Source organism: Dipodomys ordii, unplaced genomic scaffold (genome assembly GCF_000151885.1).
Source record: "Dipodomys ordii isolate 6190 unplaced genomic scaffold, Dord_2.0 Scaffold101, whole genome shotgun sequence".
Taxonomy (NCBI): Eukaryota; Metazoa; Chordata; class Mammalia; order Rodentia; family Heteromyidae; genus Dipodomys; species Dipodomys ordii.
The window spans coordinates 3,033,893-3,060,436 of record NW_012267317.1 but is presented as its reverse complement, the minus strand read 5'-3'; the positions used below and the strand labels follow the sequence as shown (position 1 = coordinate 3,060,436).

General features: G+C 38.1%; 1 protein-coding gene across 1 annotated transcript in view; it reads right to left on the bottom strand.

The window, feature by feature from the left end:
* The window catches only part of Kmt2c (lysine (K)-specific methyltransferase 2C), a 157,382-nt gene that overhangs the window by 67,963 nt on the left and 62,875 nt on the right, over positions 1 to 26,544 (bottom strand). Inside the window, exons 14-24 of the mRNA XM_013027213.1 lie at positions 23,556 to 23,657; positions 23,267 to 23,371; positions 19,401 to 19,582; positions 18,990 to 19,154; positions 17,181 to 17,290; positions 16,751 to 16,816; positions 15,644 to 15,856; positions 8,011 to 8,139; positions 5,416 to 5,535; positions 2,913 to 3,043; positions 818 to 998 (exon numbers count right to left, since the gene is read on the bottom strand). Of these exons, the coding sequence (XP_012882667.1) occupies positions 818 to 998; positions 2,913 to 3,043; positions 5,416 to 5,535; positions 8,011 to 8,139; positions 15,644 to 15,856; positions 16,751 to 16,816; positions 17,181 to 17,290; positions 18,990 to 19,154; positions 19,401 to 19,582; positions 23,267 to 23,371; positions 23,556 to 23,657 (1,504 nt within the window). The remainder of the gene's footprint in view (positions 1 to 817; positions 999 to 2,912; positions 3,044 to 5,415; positions 5,536 to 8,010; positions 8,140 to 15,643; positions 15,857 to 16,750; positions 16,817 to 17,180; positions 17,291 to 18,989; positions 19,155 to 19,400; positions 19,583 to 23,266; positions 23,372 to 23,555; positions 23,658 to 26,544) is intronic.

Below are 26,544 nucleotides of genomic sequence, written 5' to 3'. Positions count from 1 at the left end.
CTGAGATCTGAGGATCGTGGTTCAAAGCCAGCCCGGGCAGGAGAGACCGTGAGACTCCTATCTCCAATAAACCACTAGAAAACCGGAAGTGGCGCTGTAGCTCAAGTGGTAGAGCACTAGCTTTGAGCTGAAGAGCTGAGGGACAGTGCTTAGGCTGAGAGTTCAAGCCCCACAACTGACAAAAAAAAAAAGAAGAATTCCCTGAGTCCGATTGCCGGGAGGGAGAAGCCACATGTAGGGTGATATATTTCCCTGTATTACCAGTCTCCAGTAATTTCCCAACCATGGCATTCTTTTTGTTTCCTTCTGTTTTTTCCTTTCTCTAAACTGTATAACTGACAAACATATAGTTTACCTAAATTGAAGATTTTACTTCTAACTAACTCTGGCCAAATTACACCTCCTTACACTGATTTCACATCTCCTGATGGGGGTAGTAGTTCACTGTTAAATTAATTTGTAAAAGTTTAATGAACTATCAACTTAATGTAGTTGTATTTTTTGTTTTTTTGGGTCCAGTCGTGGGGCCTGAACTCTGGGCCCGGGTGCTGTCCCTTAGCTCTTCAGCTCAAGGCTAGCGCTCTACCACTTGAGCCATAGTACCACTTCCGGCTTTTTGCTTTTTGCTTATGTGGTGCTGAGGAGTCGAACCCAGGGCCTTAGGCATGCAAGGCAAGCACTCTACCACTGAGCCACCTTCCAAGCCCTTGTAGTTGTATTTATTAAGTATAAATTACACCCCGGTAAAGCTGAGGCATATGAGGGCAAACAAAAACATTCTTAGGGGAAGAGAACACTTGTGAATCAATCCACCTACCTTGTGTGCCAGGTTTTGCTGGAGGGGAGGATGAACTCAGAAGTGGATCTAAGGAAGAATCCAAGAAGCCTGAATTCATGCTTGTTTTATATGACAGCTGGCCGGCATCTTCTGACAGATGATCTAAACTGAGTTTGTTTTGTCTGCTTGTATCTAGAAGATCTTTTCCAAAGAAAGCTTCCTAAGCAAAGATAAGCACACAGAAAATTACTAGCTCAGCTGGGCGCCGGTGGCGCACGCCTGTAATCCTAGCTACTCAGGAGGCTGAGATCTGAGGTTCGAGGTTCAAAGCCAGCCAGGGGAGGATAGTCCATGAGACTCTTATCTCCAATAAACCACTGGAAAACCGGAAGTGGTGCTGTGGCTTAAGCAGTAGAGCGCTCACCTTGAGCTGAAGAGCGCAGGGACAGTGCCCAAGCCCAGAGTTCAAGCCCCATGACCGACCAAAAAAAAAAAAAGGAAAATTATTAGCTCCAAAACTCTAAAAAGATATCATTCTATCATCTTTTTTAGCAATTTTTTTATTGTGATTAAGTGATTACATAAATTTTACAGTATTGTGAGATGGTGATACTTAAAGTCACAAACACATTCTAACCTTCATGGGGCAAATTGTTTTTATCGTGGTCTATAACGTTTATGAGTTCTATGAGTTTTGACAACACAGTTATTTCTTCCACATCGGGTGATATCTATCATCATTTTTAATAAGGAAATAGAAATGACACACAACATTTGCATTTAACAATGCAGAAACTGAATGTAAAAATATGGAAAAATAGTCTATCCATTCTTTTAGATAGATTTCCTTAACTTTAAAAGTAAGATTTTTTTTGTAGCTTTCCCAGAGACACATAAAATTTCACAAACATAAACACACAATGATGTCAAATGTATTTCCAGCAACTAGAAGGTAATAATTCAATTGACGAAGATTCAACTATAATTAAATTTAAAAGCGGATAGATTTACAGGACTATTGGTACCTTAATTCATATTATAAGCAAAACTAAAGCCTTATGAATATTGTTAATATTTATAGATTACTTAGAGAGGCTAACACCAGACTTTGATCTACAGCTTTAATATTTACATACTTCAGATAGATTTAGTAATCAATATTGAGCACAAATCTGAAAGAGGGTTTTATGCCTCAAACACTGCATAGATGTATACAAGCTTGGCAGCTACTAGGGGCTGACTCTACTCAAGTGACCTCTTCTCCACCCAGACACGTTCTACCCCAGAGGCTCCTACTTCAGTTGTATTCCTACTAACCTCTTCTCTCACTAAAGCTTCTCAAAAGATCAAAAATTTCCAAGAAAGAGCAATACTGAAGATAAACAGGAAACACTAGGACCCCTTTGCTCTTCCTCCAACCCAACAGCCCTGCTTTAGTTTATGCTCTATTACGTGGATGACATATTCTTTTGATGTTACAAAAATAATTTTAATTCTCTTGCCACCCATACATAAACCGAAAGTGAAATTGTGGCATGTGCCTAAGTAATAATAGGTACTTACACTACAAAAGGCAGTTTAAAAAAGCACATACAGCCATGCTAAAAAGAAAGCCAACTCAAAGACCTAGCAAAATATGTAATCAAGGTAATTATTAAAATGTAAATTTAAGTCAGGTGCCAGTGGCTCATGCGTATAATTCTAGCTTCTCAGGAAGCTGAGATCTGAGAATCATGGTTTGAAGCCAGTCTGGGCACATAAGTCCCAGACTGATCACCAATCAACTATCAGAAAACCAGAAGTGGCACTGCAGCTCAAAGTGGCAGAACATTAGTCATAAGCAAAAAGGCTCAAGGACAGCACCCAGGTTCAAGCCCCGTGACCAACCAAAAAAACAAAGAAAGAAAAAGCAGAATTAAATTCTTCAAAAATTACTAAAAAGAAATAGTAAAATGCTAACACAGCTAATTGTTGAAAGATATTGAGAATGAACTATGGGGAAGGAGATACTATTTTTGATTTCAACTGATCAAATTCTTTAATGAACTATGAATGAAAGAAACATTTTTAAAAATTCACAAAGCTAAAACACTGGATTGGAGACAAGGTCATAAACTATAAACCAAAATATTACCTGTAAATAGGCAGGAAATGTCTCTTCAAGCTTGTTTTTCCTTTTTCGATATCTTTTCTTAATTTTTTCAGTGCTTTCAGCAACAGAAATAGACTCATCAACTAAAGAATCTGGTAACTGCTCACTCCAGCCTGAAACAATAGAGACACCTATAAACACATGGCATTTAATCCATACAAAATAATCTTCAAGCTTATCAACATACACAGTGCCATATAAACAAACAAGCTTTTGAGTCACATGAAGATCTCAAAGCAAGTTTATCAGTATGTTTTATGTACAAAATTCATTTCATGCATATCTAGTGTCACTATGCTTCTTTCTCTTCCTAATAACAACATGAATACCAGAAATATGTCTTGACTGAAGAGTGGACACTAAAAGTTTAGAGGGGCATAGGTGAGTGAAAAAAGGAATGGTGGGTGACTACGGCCATATGTATGCAGGTGAAAAACGGAAGGAAACGGGGAGACAGATGGGATGGGACAGGATGGGGTGGGGGTGATGAGGGAAGGAGTGCCCCTGATCAAGATGCAATGTGCACACGTTGACATGGTAAACGGACACCCTTTATACAAGTATTTGAAGAATACAGTAGAAAACCTTAGACTCAATATAGCCTTCATGTATGAAATAACCTGAGTGAATCAAACTATTTTTAAGCATAGCATAAAACTCAAAGTAGTCTAGAATGATAGCCTGCAACAGAATCCCTGAAAAATTCAGAGAATGTTCCAAAGAACACTGTTTACAGCAAATAAATGCGTCTCCTACACATATGCACATACATATATATTATATACAATGTAATATATATTATATATGATAATATGTTACATTATTTTATTTTATATATATAATGCAATGAGGAACTCTTAGATGAAGCCAACAGAATCAAAGACTAGAATCAGATAGAGAAAGGCTTCATAAATTTATGTTCTAAATCAATGACATGAAGAAATAAAAGATGACTGGAAAAATAAACTTTCAAATGAATCTACAAGGCATTATTAAAACTACAAAGTATTTAGGCCAGGTGCCAGTGGCTCACGCCTGTCATTCTAACTACTCAGGAGGCTGAGATCTGAGGATCACAGTTCAAGCCAACCAGGTAGCAAAGCCTATGAGGCTCTCATCTCCAATTAAGCACCATCAAACCAGCCAGAATGTAGTTGTGGCTCAAATAGAAGAGAGCTAACCGTGAGCTGTTTTTTTTTTTTTTAAAGCTTAGGGATAGGTTCCAAGCCATGAGATCAAGCACTAGGACCAAGGGGAAAAGTATTTAGAAAGGGAAGAAATTATTATTTTCTAAGTTAAAAACTCAATGGATGAGTTTTGATTAGCCACACATGAAAATACTGAATTAAAAGGTTGATCTAAAATATTCAGGGGACAGAAAAAGGAAAGCACAACATTAGGGGCTTATTACAGTCATATTAGAAACTTTTTGAAAACCATTATAAGTTACCTAAACTAGGCAGCAAATTCTGACTTTTATTAATATGAGGTCAAAACCCTATCCCTAACAAAGGAAGGGCTGTTTGGAGGACACACTAACAACCTGCTTCACAACATCTTATGAACATACTGATTATAAAGTCTCCATCAGAGCCATTTCAGAAATTGAGAAAACACAGTAATGTATTCTTATCTGATAGAAAGGTGTGGCTTTAGCAATGCTTTTAGCTTTCAGGGACTAAATGAAGATGTCAGAATGTTCATTGAAAGGTATTTATAAAATACTGTTATTTTGTTAAAAGTTGTTGAATTACCCTGTCACTTTCAATATTCAGTGTCAAATTATACATGAAATAACTAAGACAAGCAACAATATCGTTGATGAGATGACCAAAAAAGTATCATACGTAACTAAAGTGATTCAGTCCTTACATTGCAAATATGCTTAATATTGGGGTGGAGGCCCGATGTGGAAGAAATAGTTTTATTGTCAAAGCTCATAGAATTTACGAACCTTATAGACCACAATAATGACAAATTGCCTCATGAAGGTTAGAATGTGTTTGTGACTTTAAGTATCACTATCTCGCAATACTGTGAAATTTATGTAACCACTTAATCATAATAAAAAATATAAAAAAAGAAAAAAGTTGGGTGGAGGAAATTATGAAAGTATCCAAGGACAGGGTGAAGGGTTACTTAATGTATAATACGAGCTTATTGGCAATATGAGACTCTTGAGGTCCATCCCTGGCACCAAAGAAAGGAGAGGGGAAAAAAGGTCAACACTTTAAGAGGCTGAGGTAGGAGGAACATGAGTTCAAAACCAGCCTTAGCTACGGGGTTAGAAAAACAAAACTAAAACAAAGCAAAGAAGAAACAGAATCCACTGAATTTAAAGCATTTCCTTATAAAACATGACTGCTACACTAACAGTCTATAGGCACTTTCATCCTTTGGTTACTAAGAGACAATAAGGTTGTGACAATTTCATTATTTAGGAGTTTTTTCCAGACAAAGGTATTAAGCAAAATCAATACCATACCATCATCTCTGTTAGGTAACTGCTCAGATATAGAGCCTGAAGAATCTTTTCTGATCATAGATCTTTTGGTTTTTCCTTGCCCAGTTCGACTTCTTTGCCGTACCATAAACCCACCAATACCTATTCAAGAAAGAAATTGGGTAAACTGATCATTAATTTCTCTCTATAGTTCCACAATCAGTAGGATTAAGCAACTTTGGTTTATTATTTTCTGATTTGGCATATTATTTTCAAAATTCAGCCTGGGCAAATCTGAATCAACAAATTTCATTTTATGGAAAATTGAAGAGGTAGGAAATAAAAATTAAATGTCAAGGCCATTGTTTCCCCTAATCAAATATGAATTAAAATTTGCTAGAGCACAGAAAAAGCTGCTTGTATTTCCTCTTCAACACAAGTCACAGTGAATACTAAATAGTAGTTGGTGCTTGCTTGTCTACTGAATAACTCATCTATCAAATTATTTGTACATTAGCAGAACAATCTGTTCATTAACTGAAAAACAGAAGATACACACTAAACCAGGTGATATAATCATTGATTAATGCGACTTCGGGGGACTACCTCATTTTTCCACGGTATGAAGGCCTTTCAACATGAGATGCTAGAACTCTACAATAAACAGCATAGAATCTGGCCGGACTATGCAATTCTGTTCACCAAATTTGGGCAAGTTATTTAACTCTTCAATGCCACCGTTCCCTCGCTGGTGAAACAGGGATGATGTACAGCACAGCTCCCCATATACAAGCAGAAGACTGCTTGGCAGTCAGCACTATAAGCTCTTGCCAAATGACCGAGGAGCCAAAACGAGGGGGTGATGGAGGGATGAAAATCATCAAAGTATGTTATATGCATGTAAAAAATATAGAATGGTAATAATAAGGGGTAAGAGGGAGAAAGTAGCAAGATGAATTCAAAGTACACTATAAGCATATGTAGATACATCACAATGAAACCCTTTGTACATTTAACATATGCTAAAAATGATAGTTGCCTAACAACAGACTATGTTTTCTGAATTAAAGGGTATCTTCCATGTAAGGAAGAGAAAAAAGGAAAACAGAAAACAAGGAATGTTCTTAAAATTAAGTTGCATTGAATAAAAAAATGTTGTTTATCCAGGCTCCAGTGGCTCATACATGTTATCCTAGCTACTCAGGAAGATGAGAACTAAGGATCACAGTTTGAAGCAAGCCTGGGAAAGCCTGCGTGATTCTTATCTCCAATTAACCATCAAAAAGCTGGAAGTGGAGGTGGGCTCAAGTGGAACTAGCCTTGAGCAAAGAAACCCAGGAACAGTGAGCAGGTCCTAGGTTCAAGACCCAGAACAGGCACCAGAAAACCCCAAACAAAGAAAAATACCACAAAACAAAGTTTATGTAAGCTTCATAGCTACAGGGAAATTATTTTCATAATATGATATAAAGAAACTAATCTTCAGTTCTTACAGATATGGCCTGTCTATCCGGCTACATTTGAAGGAGTGGCAGGTAAATTCAGCAAAAAGTTCTCCCTTACACATCAAAACTTAAGTTTCTTAAACTGTAAACACACAGAAGGATAAAGATTGTAGACTATGCTGATACAATTTAATACTTCATTGATGATATAGACAGTAACACTCAAAAGACATTAATAATGTTTTCCAAAAATAGTAAAGCAAGGCAGATAAGTAATAAGGAAATATTTAATGAAATGTGGTATTAGCTCGACTACAAATTCTAGGAGGCCAAGAGAACCTTGTCCAACTTCACACTGTACATTTACTTATAATATCTACATAAACACTGAAGTAGATTTATTTGTTTTTGGCCAGTCATGGGACCTGAACTCTGGGCCTGGGTGCTGTCCCTCAGCTCTTCAGCTCAAAGTGAGCACTCTACTACTTGAGCCACAGAGCCACTTCCGGCTTTTTCTGCTTATGTGGTGCTGAGGAATATGCAAGGCAAGCACTCTACCACTGAGCCACCTTTCCAGCCCCCTGAAATAGTTTTTAAAAACACAAAAGTATTAGCAAGTAACTCACAAAAAGAGAAATGTAGAAGTACCAATCAAGAAAGACAAAGCTTTTTAAAAGTAAAAAAATTAACCTAGGAAAACATTGTGTAAGAGGCATTAAGTAGTCATTCATTGTCAAGTATTCACTCCATCTAGGGAATTTATCAGCCAATTAGCAAATTCAGAGCATGGTTAAAGAACCAGGCAATAAATAAGTTTTATTATTATTATTATTTTAATGCTGGTCCTAGGGCTTGAACTCAGGGCCTGGGCATTGTCTCTGAACTTTTGTACTCAGGGATAGCATGTTACCACTTGAGCCATAGTTACATTTCAGATTTTTTTGGTGGTTAATTGCAAGATAAATCTCATAGATTTTCCTGCCTGGACTGGCTTCAAACTGTGATTCTCAGATCTCAGCCTCCTGAGTAGTTAGGATTACAGGCGTGCACCACTGGTGTGTAGCTACAAGTTTTAGATAGTTGTTAAGATGATGTACTTAGTCCTGATTTTCACCAATAATTAAAGTCCTCAGTAGTATATTGCTCTTAACCTAAGTACTGGTCATATTAAACATCTAACTAGATGCTCGACCTGGTCTGTATGGTTTCCTCTTTCTCTTTTTCACGCCATCAGCTCCTTCCACTCCCTTAGTTTCGTCATCCACAGCTTCCCGTTCAGGGCTAGATTCTGATTTCCCATCACAATCCATAAGTTCTCCTTCTGGAAAAAAAGTAAAAGAATGAATTGAGAAAAATTTGTTCAACACATCATATTTCTATGTAATAGGATATACGAAGCAACTTGGTGATATAATCACCAAGTCATTAGATTAACTGGGTATCACAGCAGATTGGGAAAGAAGAGAAAGAGATGGAAGTGATCCCAAATGACTGTGGGAACCATGCTGCTTAATAGAGGATTCTCTTCAGGAAATAAAGCGAAGTATCAGGGAAGGGGAAACAGAAAGAGCTCAAAAAGACAATTATCAATTTGCACTTTACAAATTATTCATTTGCTTTTAATTACATCTTCAGGTCCCAGATCTCAAGACTGTCTCTCTAGTCCCTCTTCTGGGTTCCAACCACAAATACAAGTAGGCATTACACCTAGTTACTGAAAAACCATATATCCAAAATTAACTATTATTTTAAGATGAACTTTCTCCCTGTACTACTAGTACCCATCATCATTTAAAAGATTTGGAAATGTACCCTGGGGGAAGACAGCCCAGAAAACAGCTGTGACATTTTCTAGTATCTTTTCTCTCACAATCAAGACTCCTTCAGTCTCCTTCTCTCAGAAGCAATTATTTTTCTCTACTACGATCTTATTCTACAGTTACTTTACTGCAATCCTCTACTATCTAGTTCCCCCAAGTCAACGCTTACTCCTCTCTGCTCAGTTTCTTAAATAATTGCTCTATAAATATGAGCCATTTTCCTGCTTCATCAAATCCTTTCATAGGTTCTCAAAGCCCTCAAAATGAATTCAAAATTCTAAGGCCCATTATGGAAGACAAGAGTGAACTTGCCAGTTTTTGTTGTTGTTTTTTCTGTTGTTTGTCGGGCTTGCACTCTGGGCTGTATTATCAGCTCTTTAGTTCAAGACACACACTCTACCACTTTAGCCACAGCACCACTTTTGGTTTTCTGGTGGCTTTTTTTAATTGGAGATAAGAGTCTCATGGATTTTCCTGTCCTGGTTAGCTTTGAACCACGATCCTCAGATCTCAGTCTCCTGAGTAGCTAGGATTACAGGTGTAAGCCACTGGTATAAACTTGCCAGTTTAATCACACTCCAATCACAATGAACTATATGGTTCCTTGACTATATTAAGCTCTTTCTTCCACTACCTCCTCAACTGCTGCCTTCTCCCTAACTCCTAAAATTTATTCTAGCCATCACTGTATTAAAGAATTCCTTACACCTAGACAAAGCTAGGTCCACAGTTACATTCCTATGCATCAATGTCAAGCTCCATTTTAATCAGTTCTTTGAAGTTTGTGTCCCTAATAGGCGACTGAATGGAGCAAATACAATTAAGAACACTTGACAGTTCAGGTCTTAGAGAATGCTGTTATAGTATTATGGCAATCAAAGGCTTCTAAGACTTTGAAGACAAAAGACAAGTTCTGTCTTGATAAATGGGCAAATTTATCAAATAAATTTTATGACTAAATCAATTCCTTTATTATCTTAAGTAGTATATACAATGTATTTCTGAACAGGGTATTTTCTTTTATTACAGTGTCTTTAAGGCCAATTTCATTATAATTTTAAGAACTGCTTTATATAAATATAACTAATCCATGAAATAGTTACTTAAAGTATCAAAGATCACAAAATGCCCATTCATTGCACTCAAATAAACCCTATCTAAAAGAAATTTTAAGATGATAAATCAAATTTGTTTATCTAATTGACTTTCCTGAAATACAACTAAAATTATGTTAAAGCAATCTCTTTTTAAAATATAAAGTTGCAAGGTCAAAATATAAAGTTGCAAGGTCAGAAAACAGGAAAAGGGAAAACTAATAACTTGAAAAGGGTTTGAAGGTAGAAAGATGAATGAAACTGGTAAATGAAACCCACACAAGAAAGTTTGTGAGATTCTTAGCTTTAATTAACCACCCAAAAACCAGAAGAGGAGCTGTGGCTAAAGTGCTAAGTGCTAGCCTTTAGCGAAAAAAAAAAAAAAAGGCTCAGGGATGGCTCCCAGGGCTTGGGTTCTGCCCTTTGCCTGCTAGAACCTCAATACATTTCGCCCCACACTTCCCAGCACCCTTTACCAGCAATAGTCTGTTCTGAGGTCATCATGTTCCCACTTGGGACACACAGTGACTTCATTTTCTTTTAGGTTTAATTCTTTTTTTCCCCCCCACTGTACTCACAGAGTTTCAAGCTCCCAGCAGGTGAACATATTTTATTGTTCACTACTGTTGTAGTTGTACTGGTCCTGGGGCTTGAACCCAGGGTCTAAGTGTTGCCAGTCAATTTTTATGCTTAAGCCTGGGGGGTTACCACTTGAACCATGGATCTACTTTTGGCTTTTCGGTGGTTAACTAAGGTAAGAATCTCAGAGACTCTCCTGCCTGCTCTGTCTTCAAAGTGTGTACCTCAGACCTAAGCCTCCTGAATTATAGAACTGAGCCACTTGTGCCCTGGAAGAAGTATTTTTATTGCACATGGAATTTGTTTCTGGTACACTACAATAATAGTTTATGATTTTATTCCTCTTTTTTTGGGGGGGAGGTGTGTGGTACTGACTTTTGAACCCAGGTCCTCACACAGGTAGGCAAGTGCTCTACCACTTGAGCTTTACTCTCAGGCTATGATTTCAATGACTAATCTTGTTTATTTTTATGTACTCAGATGAGGTTTTGAACTCAGGGCCTCATGCTCTCATTTTTTTTTTTCATGGCTAGCACTCTATCATTTACACTAGCTTTTTATGTGGGTTAACTGAAAACAGTCTTGAGAACTTTTCTGCCTAGGTTAGTTTTGAACTCCCAACCCTCAGATCTCAACCTGCTAAGCAGCTAGGATTACAAGTGTAAGTCATTAGTACCTGGCTTGATTTCTCTTCTTAATTTAGGCACTTATAAATTAAAAGGGCACTTATAAAAGTGGAAAGTCACCTAAAGCAACCATGAAATCAACAACAACAACAACATCACAAGTATTGTTACACTATTCCAAGAGCACCAAAAGTTCAATCTGAACTCTGTTGGCTCCAGTGGTGTCTAATATATCTAAAATTCTATGTATAAGACAATGTGTAGGCTGGGAAGGTGGTTCAGTGGTACAGTGCTTGCCTTGCATGCATGAGGCCCTGGGTTCGATTCCTCAGCACCACCTAAACAGACAAAGCCGGAAGTGGTGCTGTGGCTCAAGTGGTAGAGTGCTAGTCTTGAGCTGAAGAGCTGAGGGACAGCGCCCAGGTACAGAGTTCAGGCCCCATGACAGACCAAAAAAAAAAAAAAAAGACAATGTATATTATTACAGTCTGACAGCTTTGAGCTAGAAACTGCACCGCTGAAGGATCATTTTTAGTCAATAAAACTTTTCAAAACTTAATTTAAAATTTCTTTAATTTTAACGTTACCCAGCCTTGCTCCAATATACTATATATTTTAATAAAGTCATCTATCAGATATGATTTCATAATATACAAAAAAGATATATACATTCTTTCTTTTTAGTTTCTCTACAGCTTCCAAAATGAAGAAAAATATTTGGAAACAGTTCAGAATCACTCTGGTAGACAACCCATGGCTCTCAGCATTCGAGGTGAGGAGAAGGCACCACATATTCCGCATACGCGCAGACTGCAGGGCACCACTTTATTGAGTTCACATTCCGCATACATGCAGACTGCAGTGCAGCACTTCACTGAGTTCTGTCATACATGGAGATCATCTACAGGAAGCAGGAGTGGCACTATTCACTGCCACGAGCTCCTCACCTCAGAAGCACTGTACCAAGTGCCTCGCATATAACCTCTACTCTCAGTGTAACTACCTGATAGGGCTGGTCCAAGTTCATGTCTCTTAGAAATGAGAAGACTAAACATCAAGAAGACCTCTAGACAATAGTCTTAGAAGAGAATCACAAAGGTGCCAAATACCCAAGCACTTCCTCATATGCATATAAAATAATATACATACTGAAATGAACTCCAAAGATATGGAAACAAAGGACTTTTTCTTGATTTTGTTCACTCTGTATTCTTTACCTTGTGTGTGGTGTGTTCACATCTACATGTGTGGGAGTGTGGCGGACACAGAATCAGAGGGAAAGGGTGGAAAACGCTGCAGTGGAGCACACTGGCTGCTCCAAACACTGATAAAAGTGAACTATGCAACTCATGGGCAGAGATTGGAGAGGGGGGAATGGGAGAGAATGTGGGAACCGATGACACTATGAGAAAGGAAATGTACTTATTTCCCGATGTATGTAAAAGTAACCCCACTGCCGGGTGCCAGTGGCTCACGCCTGTAATCCTAGCTACTCAGGAGGCTGAGATCTGAGGATCACAGTTCAAAGCCAGGCAAGTCTGTGAGACTCTTAATTCCAATAAACCACTTAGAAAATCGGAAGAAGTGCTGTGGTTCAAGTGGTAGAGTGCTAGCTTTGAGCTGAAGAGCTGAGGGACAGCACCTAGGCCCTGAGTTCAAGCCGCACAACTAACCAAAAAAAAAAAAAGTAACCCCATTGTATATTACCTCTAAAACAACAGTAAATTGGGGGGGAGGGGGAAGAAGAGCTCTAGAACCTCCAACACTTTTCAAACAGTGCTAAGACATTAACTAGTTAAACATTCTTAAAGTGTAAGCTAGAGGTTTAAAACAAAGTAGCAAAACCAAAAAATTTTATTACAAACCTTTACATAACAATAAGGATTGTTATAACTTCTTTTTTTCTGTAGGCAAACTTAAAAACCAAATCAATTAATTTTGAGTGAATATATGTGTATATACATGAATAAATTCTCCCACTTGGGACTGCAAAATTTTTTTAAAAGATTTTATCTAGCAAACAGGAAAAAGCACAAACGGCTAAATAATATATAGTTATCTCAGCCTTAGAGAAAGCACATTCCTTTTTACAAAGGATGAGATCCTGAGATACAAAGTATCAGGCAGGTATGGCCAGGAAAATACTGAGTATTTGATTCTTTAAACCCAAAGATTGCCTTTATTAACATACTGAACATTCAAGATATCTTTAATTTCAATAAAAATAAAAGGATAGATTTAGTCAATCAAATGGGCTCATTAGCCACATGAACAGGAGGGAAACCAGAGTAAATTTTTTCAACTGATTTTCTGTTAAGTCTTGACTTGAGTAAGAACACATAAAATTGAAACTGGGCACTGGTGACTTACACCATTAATTCTAGCTATTCAGGAGGGTGAGATCTGAGGGTCACAATTCAAAGCCAGCCTGGGCAAGAAAGTCCATGAAACTCTTTTCTTAATCAACTACCAAGAAGTCAGAAATGGGGCTGTGGCTCAAGTGGTAGAATGCTAGCTTTGAGCACAAAAGTCAGGGACAGCTCCCAGGCCCTGAATTCAAGCCCAGTCCTGGCACAAAAACACAACAAAACAGGACAAAAAAAATCACATAAAGAAAAGAAATCACCCAGAATACATAAAATTGAAATTTGCCACCATTTCTGATGTCATCCTACAGAACAGCCACCACACACAAAATATTCCAAAGTTCTTCGGTGGCTTTATTAGCTTTGCTTTGAAAAGGATCTATAGTCTCACATTATCATTTCTCATTATTTGTGAAATAATGTATACTATTCAAGAAACTTCACATTTTATAAAATGCAAATTTCAGTGATAATGGATGGAAGGCCTTTCGCAGACGTGCTCAAAAACTAAGTTGCTTCTTCTAGTGTGCTCCGGATACTGTTGCTCAAGATCTTTGCCTCCTACAAACTATCTACAATTTCTCCACAATCCCATGCTGCTTTAATATCAACACCAAAATCTTTCAATTGTACTTGAAAACTAGTGTGCCCTGTTCTCTAACCCAGACTTAAAATATTATAAAAGCAAATGTGAGAAAAAGGATGGTAAATTACGGGGAACTTCCAAAGTCTTTTGAGGAAACAACTACTTCTCATATGGACTACTGGCTCCATTTTCCATGACTCTTGTACATATCAGTCTACTGCCACACAGCACAGCGAAGCTCTTCTACTGTACAACACTCAGTGACTCTGAATTCCTACATGGTCAGGATTAACTCCCAAGTATCGCCTTATACTCTTGCACGATCCACTTACTATCCATGCATGTCCATGCACCCACCCATCCATCCATCTACCTACCCACCCACCGATCCATCCATTTCCTCTGATTTCATTTGTCCCATTTCTATTGTCCCTTCTACACACTCTTCCAGGCAGTGCCTTCACAGCATTCTTCAAACAAGCTGGGCATGCCTGCTCCTGGGTATTTGTCCTGGCAATCAAGTAGCTTACACGCCCACTTCCTAGATGCCTCTGCTCACTCACATATTGCTTTCAACTTATTTTAACACACACACACACACACACACACACACATACCACAGTCTATACTCTCAAATCCACTAAGTTTAATTCTTATTTGCTTTATCCTTTAGTACTTCCTACATTGTAATCATTTTTTTTAATCTTTTCCTTTTAAAATTTAAACTAGAGGCTTCATGAGCAAAGGACAGTACCTACTATGTGTACCAATATTACTGTCCACATCTGGCATGTAGTATGCTTCTGTAAATACTATACTATAATAAAATGTAGAGAAAAATAACCTTTAGTCATTTCTAAATCAGTAGAAAAGACATGACCATCCTAAAAATAACCAATCTTACAGTGCTCTTCACTGGAGATAAACAAAAATAATTCATGTAAATTTAATCTTGCTGCTGAAATTATGTTATCTGGAGTTCAGTTAGATAAACCTTACATTTATTATGAGAAGAGGGCAATGAAGGAGGTCACACAACTGGATGGAAGAGGGTATGAGCAAAGGCAGTCATTATATTCAGTGTAAATTATATAAAAACTACACTGTGTAACTTGAGAGTAGAAACGTGAGGGGAGAATGATGGAAGGAATGACGCTGATCAAGATGCATTGTACTTACAACCTGACTTATAGGTTTGTAACCTCTCTTAATAATTTTTTTAAAAAGAAAATCTTTGCCAGGTGCCGGTGGCTCACATCTGCAATCCTAGCTACTCAGGAGTCTGAGTTCTGAGGATCACGGTTCAAAGCCAGCCCAGGCAGGAAAGCCCATGAGACTCTTTATGTCCAATAAACCACTCAGAAAACTGGAAGTGGTGCTGTGGGTCAAGTGGTAGAGCACTCGCATTGAGCTGAAGAGCTTAGGGACAGGGACAGTGCCTAGGACCAGAGTTCAAGTCTCACAACAACAAAAAAAGAAACTTTATAATAATCCATGATGTATAATGAACACCTTGAATATAAATATATGCTTAAAGCAATATTATTAACAGCTCTCTCATTTTGACAATGCACCTATCATATTTTACCTTACCTTAAACATGGTTTCTGAAAAGATTTAAATCTTATGTCATCTGCAGTGACATAAATCTTTTCTGCTAAAGTGAAGTCCTCTGAATTGTCCCACCTTATGAGGGTCACAGACCTGGGGCTCATGGACACTTACATGTGTATTCCAAGGGAAATAATTATTACCTCGACTATCATCCATTTCACCATCTCTTGAGTGCTCTGACTGAATGTCTGGAGGGGTCTGAAGGACAGCCACACTATTCTGATTTATAATCTTCAATTTCAGTTTTGGCTTTGATCGTTTTCTTCTCGGAACCGTTACTGTGAGGCTCTGCAACTGAGTCATCCCTGACTCGGTCAGGCACACACCATCCTGGGTGTATGTCTTAGGTGGATCTAAAACCACAAAAGCCCCAAAACAATTTTAAAAGATGGTCAAATTGGTTAGAGTTTCAAAATAAACATCAAAGACCTACTGATTGGAAATTAACTATAGTTTCACACAGCATTCATTTATCTATGAAAAGCAATAACCAACTTGGTGATGTGCAATGAAAATTGGGAATATTGATTCAATTAGAAAGATTACTCTTCCAGGCATTTCTGTTTTTATGTATCAGAGAAGGATTTAGAAAGAAAACAGTAAGAGTAAACGTAATGATTCAGCCACTCAGTTATGAGCCTTTTGGTCTTTTTTACGAAACAAGAATACTCTAGAAGTCCATCTGGAAACCAAAGCATCATATGATCATGCATAGTAATGTGTATGTGTAAAAATCATTGACATAATTTTTAAATATGCAAAACTAGTGTTCAATGGAGCAATTCCTGAACCATTAAAATGTTCTAGATAGACATTATCAAATACAAATAATAAAAAATGGCTTCATAAAAGTATCCTATGAATCACAAGCTTGGCTGTCAATTACAAAAACAAATAAGAAAATGAATTCTAAAGGAATTTGCACACTATTCTTTTTTTCCTCACTATTCTTTTTTAACTCAAAATTAAAGCACAATAATATGCCAGTGAAGTCAAAGCAAGCAAGTCATTAACACTTCCTGTAAGAGCTGTAATTTTTATTGCTAATCTTCTGAAATTTATAAAATACTGTCCTAGTAAAACTAGATAAAATGGAAGATTTGTATATTAATTATTAGTATCAGAACTTACACTGACTCCCCACAGGGATCAAGATAGAATTTATATATGTAACAAGCCAGTTATAAAAGATTTAAACATCATATGCTTTTTCTAAAGAACAGATGATAAGTCATTTCACACTTTACCTAGCTCTTTTACTTTTGTGACAATTTGTGCTACAAGTGAAGATTCACAGCAGTCCGAGGAAGGCACTGAAATATAGGAAAAATAATCAGGTAATTTTTCTAGAAAAGGTTAATAGGATTAAATTTTCAGTTTCTGTACTCATTTCATTCAAAAAGAGTTAGGATACCAACTGTATGATTAACACAGGAACAGGAGGAAAAGAGGAGAAGGGACAGAGAGGATGACTCTGATTAAGATAAATAGGATGCATACATATACATGAAACCCCCTTGGTACAACTGATGCAATAAACAGAATAAAATAAGATGAAATACTTGTCCAAATAATATATTCACAAAAGCCAAAATAAATTAAGCTCACACACTAGTTTATAGACAGCAGGTGTGAGGCACAGGACAGGATAGATTCTCATTTAAATGATTCTCTTACCATTTGACGCAGGCATATAGGGTCTGCACATGCTACAATCAAAACCAATGTCTGCTACATTTTCCACTTCATCTTCAGTATTTAAGTTTTGACAAACTGCATGCATCCATCTAAAAAGACCATATTTTTGTACATGTTAAAAGCACAGGATTACTGAGAACTGCCTTTTATAACCACTACAAAAGGAATCAATAATCTTCAAACCTAAAAGCCTCAAAGGCTTACATGTTCCTCCCAAAGAGCCTACTTTGCTTCCTTCCCTTACCATGCCTATAGATAGACCCACAAAACTTTTATAGAGCTGAGAAGGAGAATGGAGGGGAATGAGTACTAGGGAGAAAGCAAATGCACATTACATTAAAAACATAGGATCACCGGTCACCAGTGGCTCATGCCTGTAATCCTAGCTACTCAGGAAGCTGAGATCTGAGGATCAAGGTTCAAAACCAGCCTGGGCAGAAAGGCTGTGAAACTCTTATCTCCAATAAACCATCAGCAAACCAGAGGTGGCATTGTGGCTCAAGTGGTAGAGTGCTTGCCTGAGCTGAAGAGCTGTGGGACAGTGCCCAGGCCCAGAGTTTAAGCCTCATAACCAACAACAACAAAGGACAAAAAACAAAAAAATACAAATCCCCCCCAAAACATAGGATAAGCGAGGCCTGATGGCTCACGCCTGTAATCCTATCTACTCAAGAGGCTGAGATCTGAGGATAGCTCAGGGAATAAGTCCCTGAGACTCTTTTCTCCAAACAAATACCAAATAGCTAGAAGTAGAGCTGTGGCTCAAGTGGTAGAAGAAGAAGAAAAAAAAAAAGATCAGGGACACCATTCAGGCCCTGACTTCAGGCTCCTGGACTGGTACCAAAAGATTAAAAAAAAAAAAAAAAGAATAGGATAACTATTTAGTGATCCAAAACCAAATGTATCACAGGCAGCACTGTAGTTGTCAGAACAAGAAGGAAGAATTCAGAAGACTGCAATGACATAACATGAATGTGTTCCACATGATGTATTAAATTTTAAAAGCAGATATAACTCATATAAAACAATGCTGAGTGGCAATTGGGAAACAGAGAATCTGAAGGAAGAGTTCTAAGGCTACTGGCTACTATTTGATTGATAATATAACATTATTAATGCTATTATGTATACAGTGTTTAACTACTAGGACAGCACAATAACAAATAAAACCAAAGAAATCAGTCTGAATGCTAAAACTGCACACACAATACTACTTAGATATACTAGAGGCAATATCTAATACCTAGTGGCTGAAAAAAACAGAATGGGTGAAACCACTTTTAGAATATAAAACTTCTAAATTCAGGAAGATTCAGAAACACTCAAAAAGAAAAATGCACAAATGACAACAATATCTCTACATCTAATTTCAAGGGATTCATAAGCCCTCAAAAAGTCCCAATTAAGGGGCTGGGAAGGTAGCTCAGTGATAGAGCGCTTGCCTTGCATGCCTGAAGTCCTGGGTTCGATTCCTCAGCACCACATAAGCAAAAAGAAAAAAGCTGGAAGTGGCACTGTGGTTCAAGTGGTACAGTGCTAGCATTGAGCTGAAGAGCTGAGGGACAGCGCCCAGGCCCAGAGTTCAGGCCCCACAACTGGACCCCCTCTCCCCCCCAAAAAAGTCCCAATTAAAAATCTTTTATCTGGAATTGGGCATTTAAATTAGAAAGAGTATCTGTAAGTTTCTAGCTGACTACGTACCTAGAAAGCAAGTTATTTTCTAAGTTCCTTTCACTACATTAAAAAAAAAGTACACAAAAAATAAAAAAGGAAAAATAGATACACTACCTATCACACTGCCTACACTGCAGAATGAGATCTTCTTCTCTGTAGTTTCGGCAGCAGACCGGGCAGGAGGACAGGCTGGCGCACGGCGCACACTGGGTGTAGTTGTTCTGCCATTCGCACCTCAGGCCCGCGGACGTCGCTCCACAGTGCCTGCACCAAACACACCTGCAAGCCAAAGCCCCCCAAAAGTCTCCATTGTATTTTCCTTAGCTAGTATGACTAAGGAAGCCACACGTAAGCAGAGTTAGAAATCATTTAAGGCAATTGAGAAGATTTCTCTTATTGGTATCATCTATCCCAGCAAATGTGTATTGTGTGATGAAACACAAAATGGCTCATTTTGAAAACTACGATGCTATGAGAACGTTCTGCTGGTGACAGCACAGTAAGGCAGCATACACCCAGGCGTACCATTTGCACTTCCAGCCTCCTTTGGGAACTGTCTGCAGAGGAGGGTCGAGGCAGTAGGTGTGGTAGCTTATGTCACAGTCATCGCACAGTAGGAGTCTTCCGGGGTCGGTGGCCTTCCCACAGGCCTCACACACTGTGCACTCCAGACACCTCCAACCTTTGCTAAGAACCACTTTAGTGATCTGTAAAGGAAACCACCAATCCATGTAATTCATAATTAACGCAGGCCTCAGCTTGCATAATTGAGTATATTATGTAAATTTAAAAGGCTCTTATGTACCAAAAAAGCAGAAAGGAGGAAAGCAACTAATTATGATGACCCAGTAGTGAGTAGCGGATGCTCATGTATTTTTAGGAGCCTACCTGATCAGCTGTATAACCCAGAGTGGCAGAGACAGTAGTGCTATTTTTAATCAACTAACTGCCTGGGCATACAAATTTAATTTCACTTCTTATCTAGGTACAGTAACTGGACTTCCAAGAAATCAAGTAAGCTGCCTCATTTCTATTGATACAGATTTTGAAATTATATCAGCAAAATCTCCATCTACAGCTCTAACTACTCAGGAGGCTGAGATCTGAGGATTGCAGTTTGAAGCTTGCCGGTGCAGGAATGTCCTTAAGATTTATCACTAGTTGGCCACCAAAAAGCCAGAAGTGGAGCTGTGGCTCAAGTAGTTAGGTGCTAGCCTTGAGCAAAAAAGCTCAAGGACAGCACCCAGGCAGCACCCTGAGTTCATGGCCCAGGACTGGCACTCCCCCCAAAAAAATCTACCTGGGACATTTCCATGAACTCCATGCTTTTGAAATTTGTGTACCTTAGAGACATATCTCTTAAAATCAATACAAAAACTAAGGAAAAATATTTCTGAAAAATACTGGTAAGAATCAGCTCTCAGGGATTGGTCCTGCAGGTGTTTAGGCCATCAAGCTGCGACTTCTAATGCACATCTTCACTCATCTATTTCTTGTCTTTTACCTTAAGGGTATGTATAGAAGACAATCTCTATATTCCTATTGAATCCAAGGAAACACAATAAATAAAATTAAAAATGTGAAGCAATTTCTTAAAGATCTCAAAGACTAAGTGTCTATGTCACAATGAAATATAAAACAACTAAGGTGTAGAACAGATTCCTGTCTTAAGGAGTAAGAAAGTCTGAATGCTATAAAGAAAAAATAAAAGAGTTAAACTCAAAGAAACAGCTATCTGCCAAATGTCATCAAATTTGCCAATAAGGGCTGGGAAGGTGGCTCAGTGGTAGAGCGCTTGCCTTGCATGCATGAGGCCCTGGGTTCGATTCCTCAGCACCACATAAGCAAAAAGAAAAAAGCCAGAAGTGGCGCTGTGGCTCAAGTGGTAGAGCGCTAGCCTTGAGCTGAAGAGCTGAGGGACAGCGCCCAGGCCCAGAGTTCAGGCCCCACGACCAGAACCCCCCCCCCAAAAGAAATTTCCCAATAAGCGACTAGAAGAAACAGTTTCCAAATTATAAAGGAAAATATTTTTGAAGCCTACTACTTAACCTAGCTGAACAGGCACTCTATAAGGAGGTAGAATACTACTCAGATACAAACTCCTAAAAAAGTCACCTAGACACTGTTCAATAAGCACTATACTCATAACCTAATTTATAGAACTGTAACCTATTTGTACAACTACAGAGTAATAACAGTAATAATAGTAACAATAGTAATAACAACAATAACAGTAATAATAGCAAGCATAGTAACAAAGAAGTCACCCAGAGATGCATGCAATAGAATGAAGGTGTGCACCAAAAGAAGAAAAAAAAAAAAGCATGAGATTAAGAAAACAACCAGCAGAGCTACCATAGTTGTAGTAGAACATAGGTGCACGCACGTGTGCACACACATGTGTACACACAATTTTTATTCCTATTCAGCTTTCTAATTTCACAGAAACCCATCCATAGTTCTGTATGGCCAAACGCTCAGCTGATCAGTTTATTTCACTCTCCATGACACTGCTGTCTGGTTTCTACTGCTCCAGCCAGCTAAGACCTGACTCCGAAACCTACCTGACATGCTAATGTTGGCATCATTTTACCAAACAAAGCACTTTAATACTTCAAATGATTTTCTCCCCTTTGAGATTCCGTTTTTACCCTAGGTTACAGGACTGTGCCATCAACTAATTCCTACCATGTTTAGAGTTGTGCCAGGTATGTGTATGTGTATATATAATATACATATATATATTTTTTATTTTTTTGGCCAGTCCTGGGGCTTGAACTCAGGGCCTGGGTGCTGTCCCTGAGCTTCTTTTGCTTAAGGCCACAGTGCCACTTTCAGCTTTTTTTATGTACTGAGGAATGGAACCCAGGGCTTCATGCATGCTAGGCAAGTACTCTACCACTAAAGCCACCTTCCTAGCCCTATGTTATATTCTATCATATAGGTCTGCTTGTCTAGCAAACATAGTCAGAGTTCAAATATCAGTACTGCCTAAAACAAGTCTTCTGTCTTGGACGAAGTTCAGGTTTTAATTTGGTTTCTTTTTTTTTTTTTTTGGGTCCGGTTGTGGGCCTGAACTCTGGGCTGGGGCGCTGTTCCACAGCTCTTCAGCTAAAGGCTAGCACTCTACCACTTGAGCCACAGCGCCACTTCCAGCTTTTTTTTCTGCTTATCGAACCCAGGGCCTCATGCATGCAAGGCAAGCGCTCTACCACTGAGCCACTTTCCCAGCCCCTTCATTTTGACTTCTAAGTTCACAAAACCCTCTGCTAATCTACAAAAGAATTACACAGGGTATGTGGTTTCCCGTACTTACAGTGTGGATAAGTAATCATATAGCGTGATAATATTGAATGGCAGGAGAAAGAGGTGAACTGCAACTGCAAATTCAGGATGACTTATGACACAGAAGCTAAAGCTTGTGCTTACACCACCCAGGGTCCAGAAGGGCTGTCCTACAGCTGTACCTTTATCCTGACCACGAGTAATCATTTTTTATTTTATTCAAATATCATTAGGTCTTACTAAAACTGAGATTTTACAAAGAAATTAAGAACCTGAGTTCCATGCTGAACCAGTTGAATGAGATACACCAATATTTAAATAACTTTAAAACCAACTGCCTGATTACCAATGAAAGGTTCCCCATGGAGTGTCTAACCTAAAATATTTGAGTATTTTAGGTTGTCAGTTACTATAACTCAAGTGTCTTAAATTTGGCATTTGTCTTATTTCTTTCAGCTATGAGAATAAGTAAAATAAAATAAAGTAAAAAAGGGCTGAGGAAAGTCAATGAGAGAGAAACCAGAACCAGCAAATTAATTTTGACTAAGTATTCATTCTGAACTTTCATAATCAACAGACAAAAAACTAATTAAACAATGCTTTAGCAAATGCTAATGGGATAAATTCTTTTATAAACTAAATGCATGCATTTTCAAGCTTTAATTTTTCAAGACAATGCCACATTAATCACTGTAAGTTAAGGCCACAGTTTCTAAGAGGAAATTTACTAACGTAATAAACTTTTTTTCCTTTGTTTTTTTGGGGGGGTGGTGGTGATGGTTGTGGGGCTTGAACTCTGGGCCTAGGCACTGTCCTTGAGCTTTTTTTGCTCAAGGTTAGTACTCTACCACTTGAGCCATAGCACCACTTTCAGTTTTCTGGTGGTTAATTAGAGGTAAGAGTCTCACAGCCTTCCCTGTCTGGGCTGGCTTTGAATTATGATTCTCAGATCTCAGCCTTCTGAGGAGCCTGTATTATGAGCATGAGTCACCAGTGCCTAGTGACAATAAACTCTTAAAAATAGTATTTATTATCAAAATTATTGACTATATATAATAGCTATCACAAATACCTGAAATTAACTCATTTAACTTAAGCATGATTACCTTGATGCTGACACAGTATGGATGGTAACACTGACCACACTGAGAACAAGCAAGTAATCTCCCTTCTGCTCCTTGGCCAAAACTGCCACAAACCACACACATATCCTAGAATTAAGAACACAAAAAATAATTTTAAACTGGCAATGAAGCTAGGAATATACACAGTTTATTTTCAAAATACTTTTTTAATTAACCTCATACTATAGCCAAATTAGATGGTATTTGTATACACAGTATAAAGTAAAAGAGTGGGTGAAGAGGAACTTAAGAAGCAGGATTAAATTCCAACCTGATGCAGAGTGAACTTGTCACTGCTAGAAAACAACACCACTGTATTGTGCATAGAGTTTTCTTCTTCATCCTTATTCAAGGAAATATCTGCAGCAGACACCTACCAAAAAAACAACGAAATATGAAGCTACAGACTTTACACTACACTTGACCTGAAAGCGTCTGAAAATTCCTATCTAAGATATATTTTTTGCCAGGATCCAGACTAACAATTCTTCATTAAAGCCAAGATACTACCATAAAACTAGATGATGAGACTTTCTTAATTCAGGGGCACATCTCTGTAGAGTTACAAGTCCTACAGATGAAGAAATAGCCAGGCACTGGTGGCTGCCGGGCGCTGGTGGCTCATGCCTGTCATCCTCGCTTACTCAGGTGACTGAGATTTGAGGACTGTGGTTCAAAGCCAGCCCAGGCATGAACATCCATGAGACTCTTATCTCCAATTAATCACCAGAAAACCAGAAGTGGTGCTGTGGTTCAAGTGGTAGAGTGCTCACTTTGAGCTGAAGAGCTCAGGACAACGTCCAGGCCCAGAGTTCAAGCTCCATGACTGACAAAAAAAAAAGGGGGGGGGATATAAACCTCTCTATTTTTTTGCCAGTCCTGGGGCTTGAACTCAGGGCTTGGGCACTGTCCTTGAGCTTCCTTTGCTCAAGGCAGCACTTCACCACTTGAGCCACAACGCCACTTCTGTTTTTTTCTGTTTATGTGGTATGCATGCTAGGCAAGCACTCTACCACCAAGCCACATTCCCAGCCCTCAAAACCTTTCTTTAGTAATGCTTGATTACCTGCAACTCTAAATCAAGAAAAATTAGCTGGCTGTGGTGGTAAATGACTGCAATCCCATCTGTTTGTGAGGCAAAAACAGAAGGATTCAGAGTTGAGGACTAGCCCAGGAAAAAGGAGGCAAAACCTTGTCTCACAAAATAAAAACAAAAAGGGCTGGAGACATAGCTCAAGTGGCCTTGGGTTCAATTCTCAATATAGCACTCCCTCCAAAGTAATAGCACTGTGGCTAGACAAAAATTGAGATGTACTAGAAACATACGTGGAATGGTTTTCAAAGACAGTATCAAATTAGAAAGAATAAACATAATTCTGTATATATTATTTTCTGAATGGTAATTAGATACATCAGAACTTTAGATTCATCAGAACTTTTCAATGGTTCAAATTGGGAATGTGGTTCACATGACATTTCTCTCAGACAGCACTACTTTAGGATATTATTTTGAATAAGAAGATTTCAATATTAGCAAAACATCATCAACAGTGTTCATTTCTGAACTTGTTTATGTTTCACAAAACCAGCTTAGATACCTTTTGGCTTACTAATGTTTCAAGGGCTCATCCTTAGGAAAAGTTCTTAATTAGATGCTGTAATATAGAACTAGGAGTCAATGCCAAAATCATGAAATATGATCCATTTCCCTTAAGAAGACTAGAGCCTATCCTAGAAAGTTAGGCATAAACAACAGATTATTGTCAAGATTCAAGCAGAAAATGAAAACACAATCACTTGCAAAAGCATAAAAATGTGAAAATTTAAAGACAGATCAGAGAAAACATTTGCAAAGTATGTTGGAAACCACAGATCAATATTAAAGAAAAATTAAAGGTAACTTTAAAAAAAGAGAGAAAAGCATATAGCCTGAGTGGACTCTGTTTATTCACAAGCCTTGAAAAGAGAAAAGCATCCAAGGAGAAGGAAATCAGATCTATCATTGCCTTGGGGCAAGGCCTGGAGGTAATGGGGGAGAAAGTCCAGAGGGTTTGCAGACCATCTGCACTGGGATAAATACATTTACTATCTCAATGGCATATTGTTCTCTAGGGTGTATAAATGCCACCATTACAAAATTCTATACGTGAAATACAGTCTCATATTACATATCAGTTATGCTTGGTTATTCATTTGCTTTAAAGAAAAAAGAACAGAATCCAAGTTTCCTGAATCCTGATGCAGCAGTAAGATTAAACAACTTCACCTATCTTGAACTTCAAATGACAGAATTGATAAACAAAATCTCAGTAAAACAGTGATAATGTAAAATAATGTAATTTTACTTACAATGTTTAGCAAATGTATTTTTTCAATATGTATTTCAAGAATTGCTTAGAATGTGCCAGTCAGCAAACATCAATCCTCAAGTACTTGATAAGTAGTTCAAAAACTGTTGACACTTTTAGAATCCATATTCATCTTTAGCCTCTTCTATAAATCTTACTATAAGCATCCAGAGCAACCACAATAAAAAATGCACCACTGCTAACAAAATGTTTCTAACAGATCCAGGAATGTAACAAACCTTTATTTTTCCTTTAAGTCAAAGAGCAAATGTACTGGCACTCAGGAGAAGAAGGGTGGTAGGCATAAAAAGATAGCCAAGCTGTGGTTCAAATGGTAGAGCCTTATCATGTCAAAAAAAAAAAAGAAGAAGAAGAAGACAAGCACCCTGAGTTCAAGCTCTTGTATCAGGATAGAAAGAAAGACAGACAGGATGAAGATCAAAGAAAGAAAAGAGATTACAAATAAAAAAACAGAAATCAGACCTACGTGCAAAAAATATTTTTAACAGATATAAAGACACAATAAATTTGAAAGGCCACAGCCTGTTTATATGTCTTTAAGAATAGAAAATAGCTGGGTGCTTACTGGTGGCTCATACCTGTAATCCTAACTACTTAGGGGGCTGAGATCTGAGGATCATAGTTCAAGGCCAGCCCAAGCAGAAAAGTTCATGAAACTCTTATCTCTAATACACTAAGAAAAAGGCAGAAGTGGTGTTGTGGCTCATGTGGTAGATAGAGTACTAGCTTTGAGAACAAAGAGGCTCAGGGATAGCACTCAGGCCCTGAGTTCAAGCCCAGGACCAGCAAAAAAACAAGGGCTGGGAAGGTAGCTCAGTGGTAGAGCGCTTGCCTTGCATGCATGAGGCCCTGGGTTCGATTCCTCAGCACCACATAAGCAAAAAGAAAAAA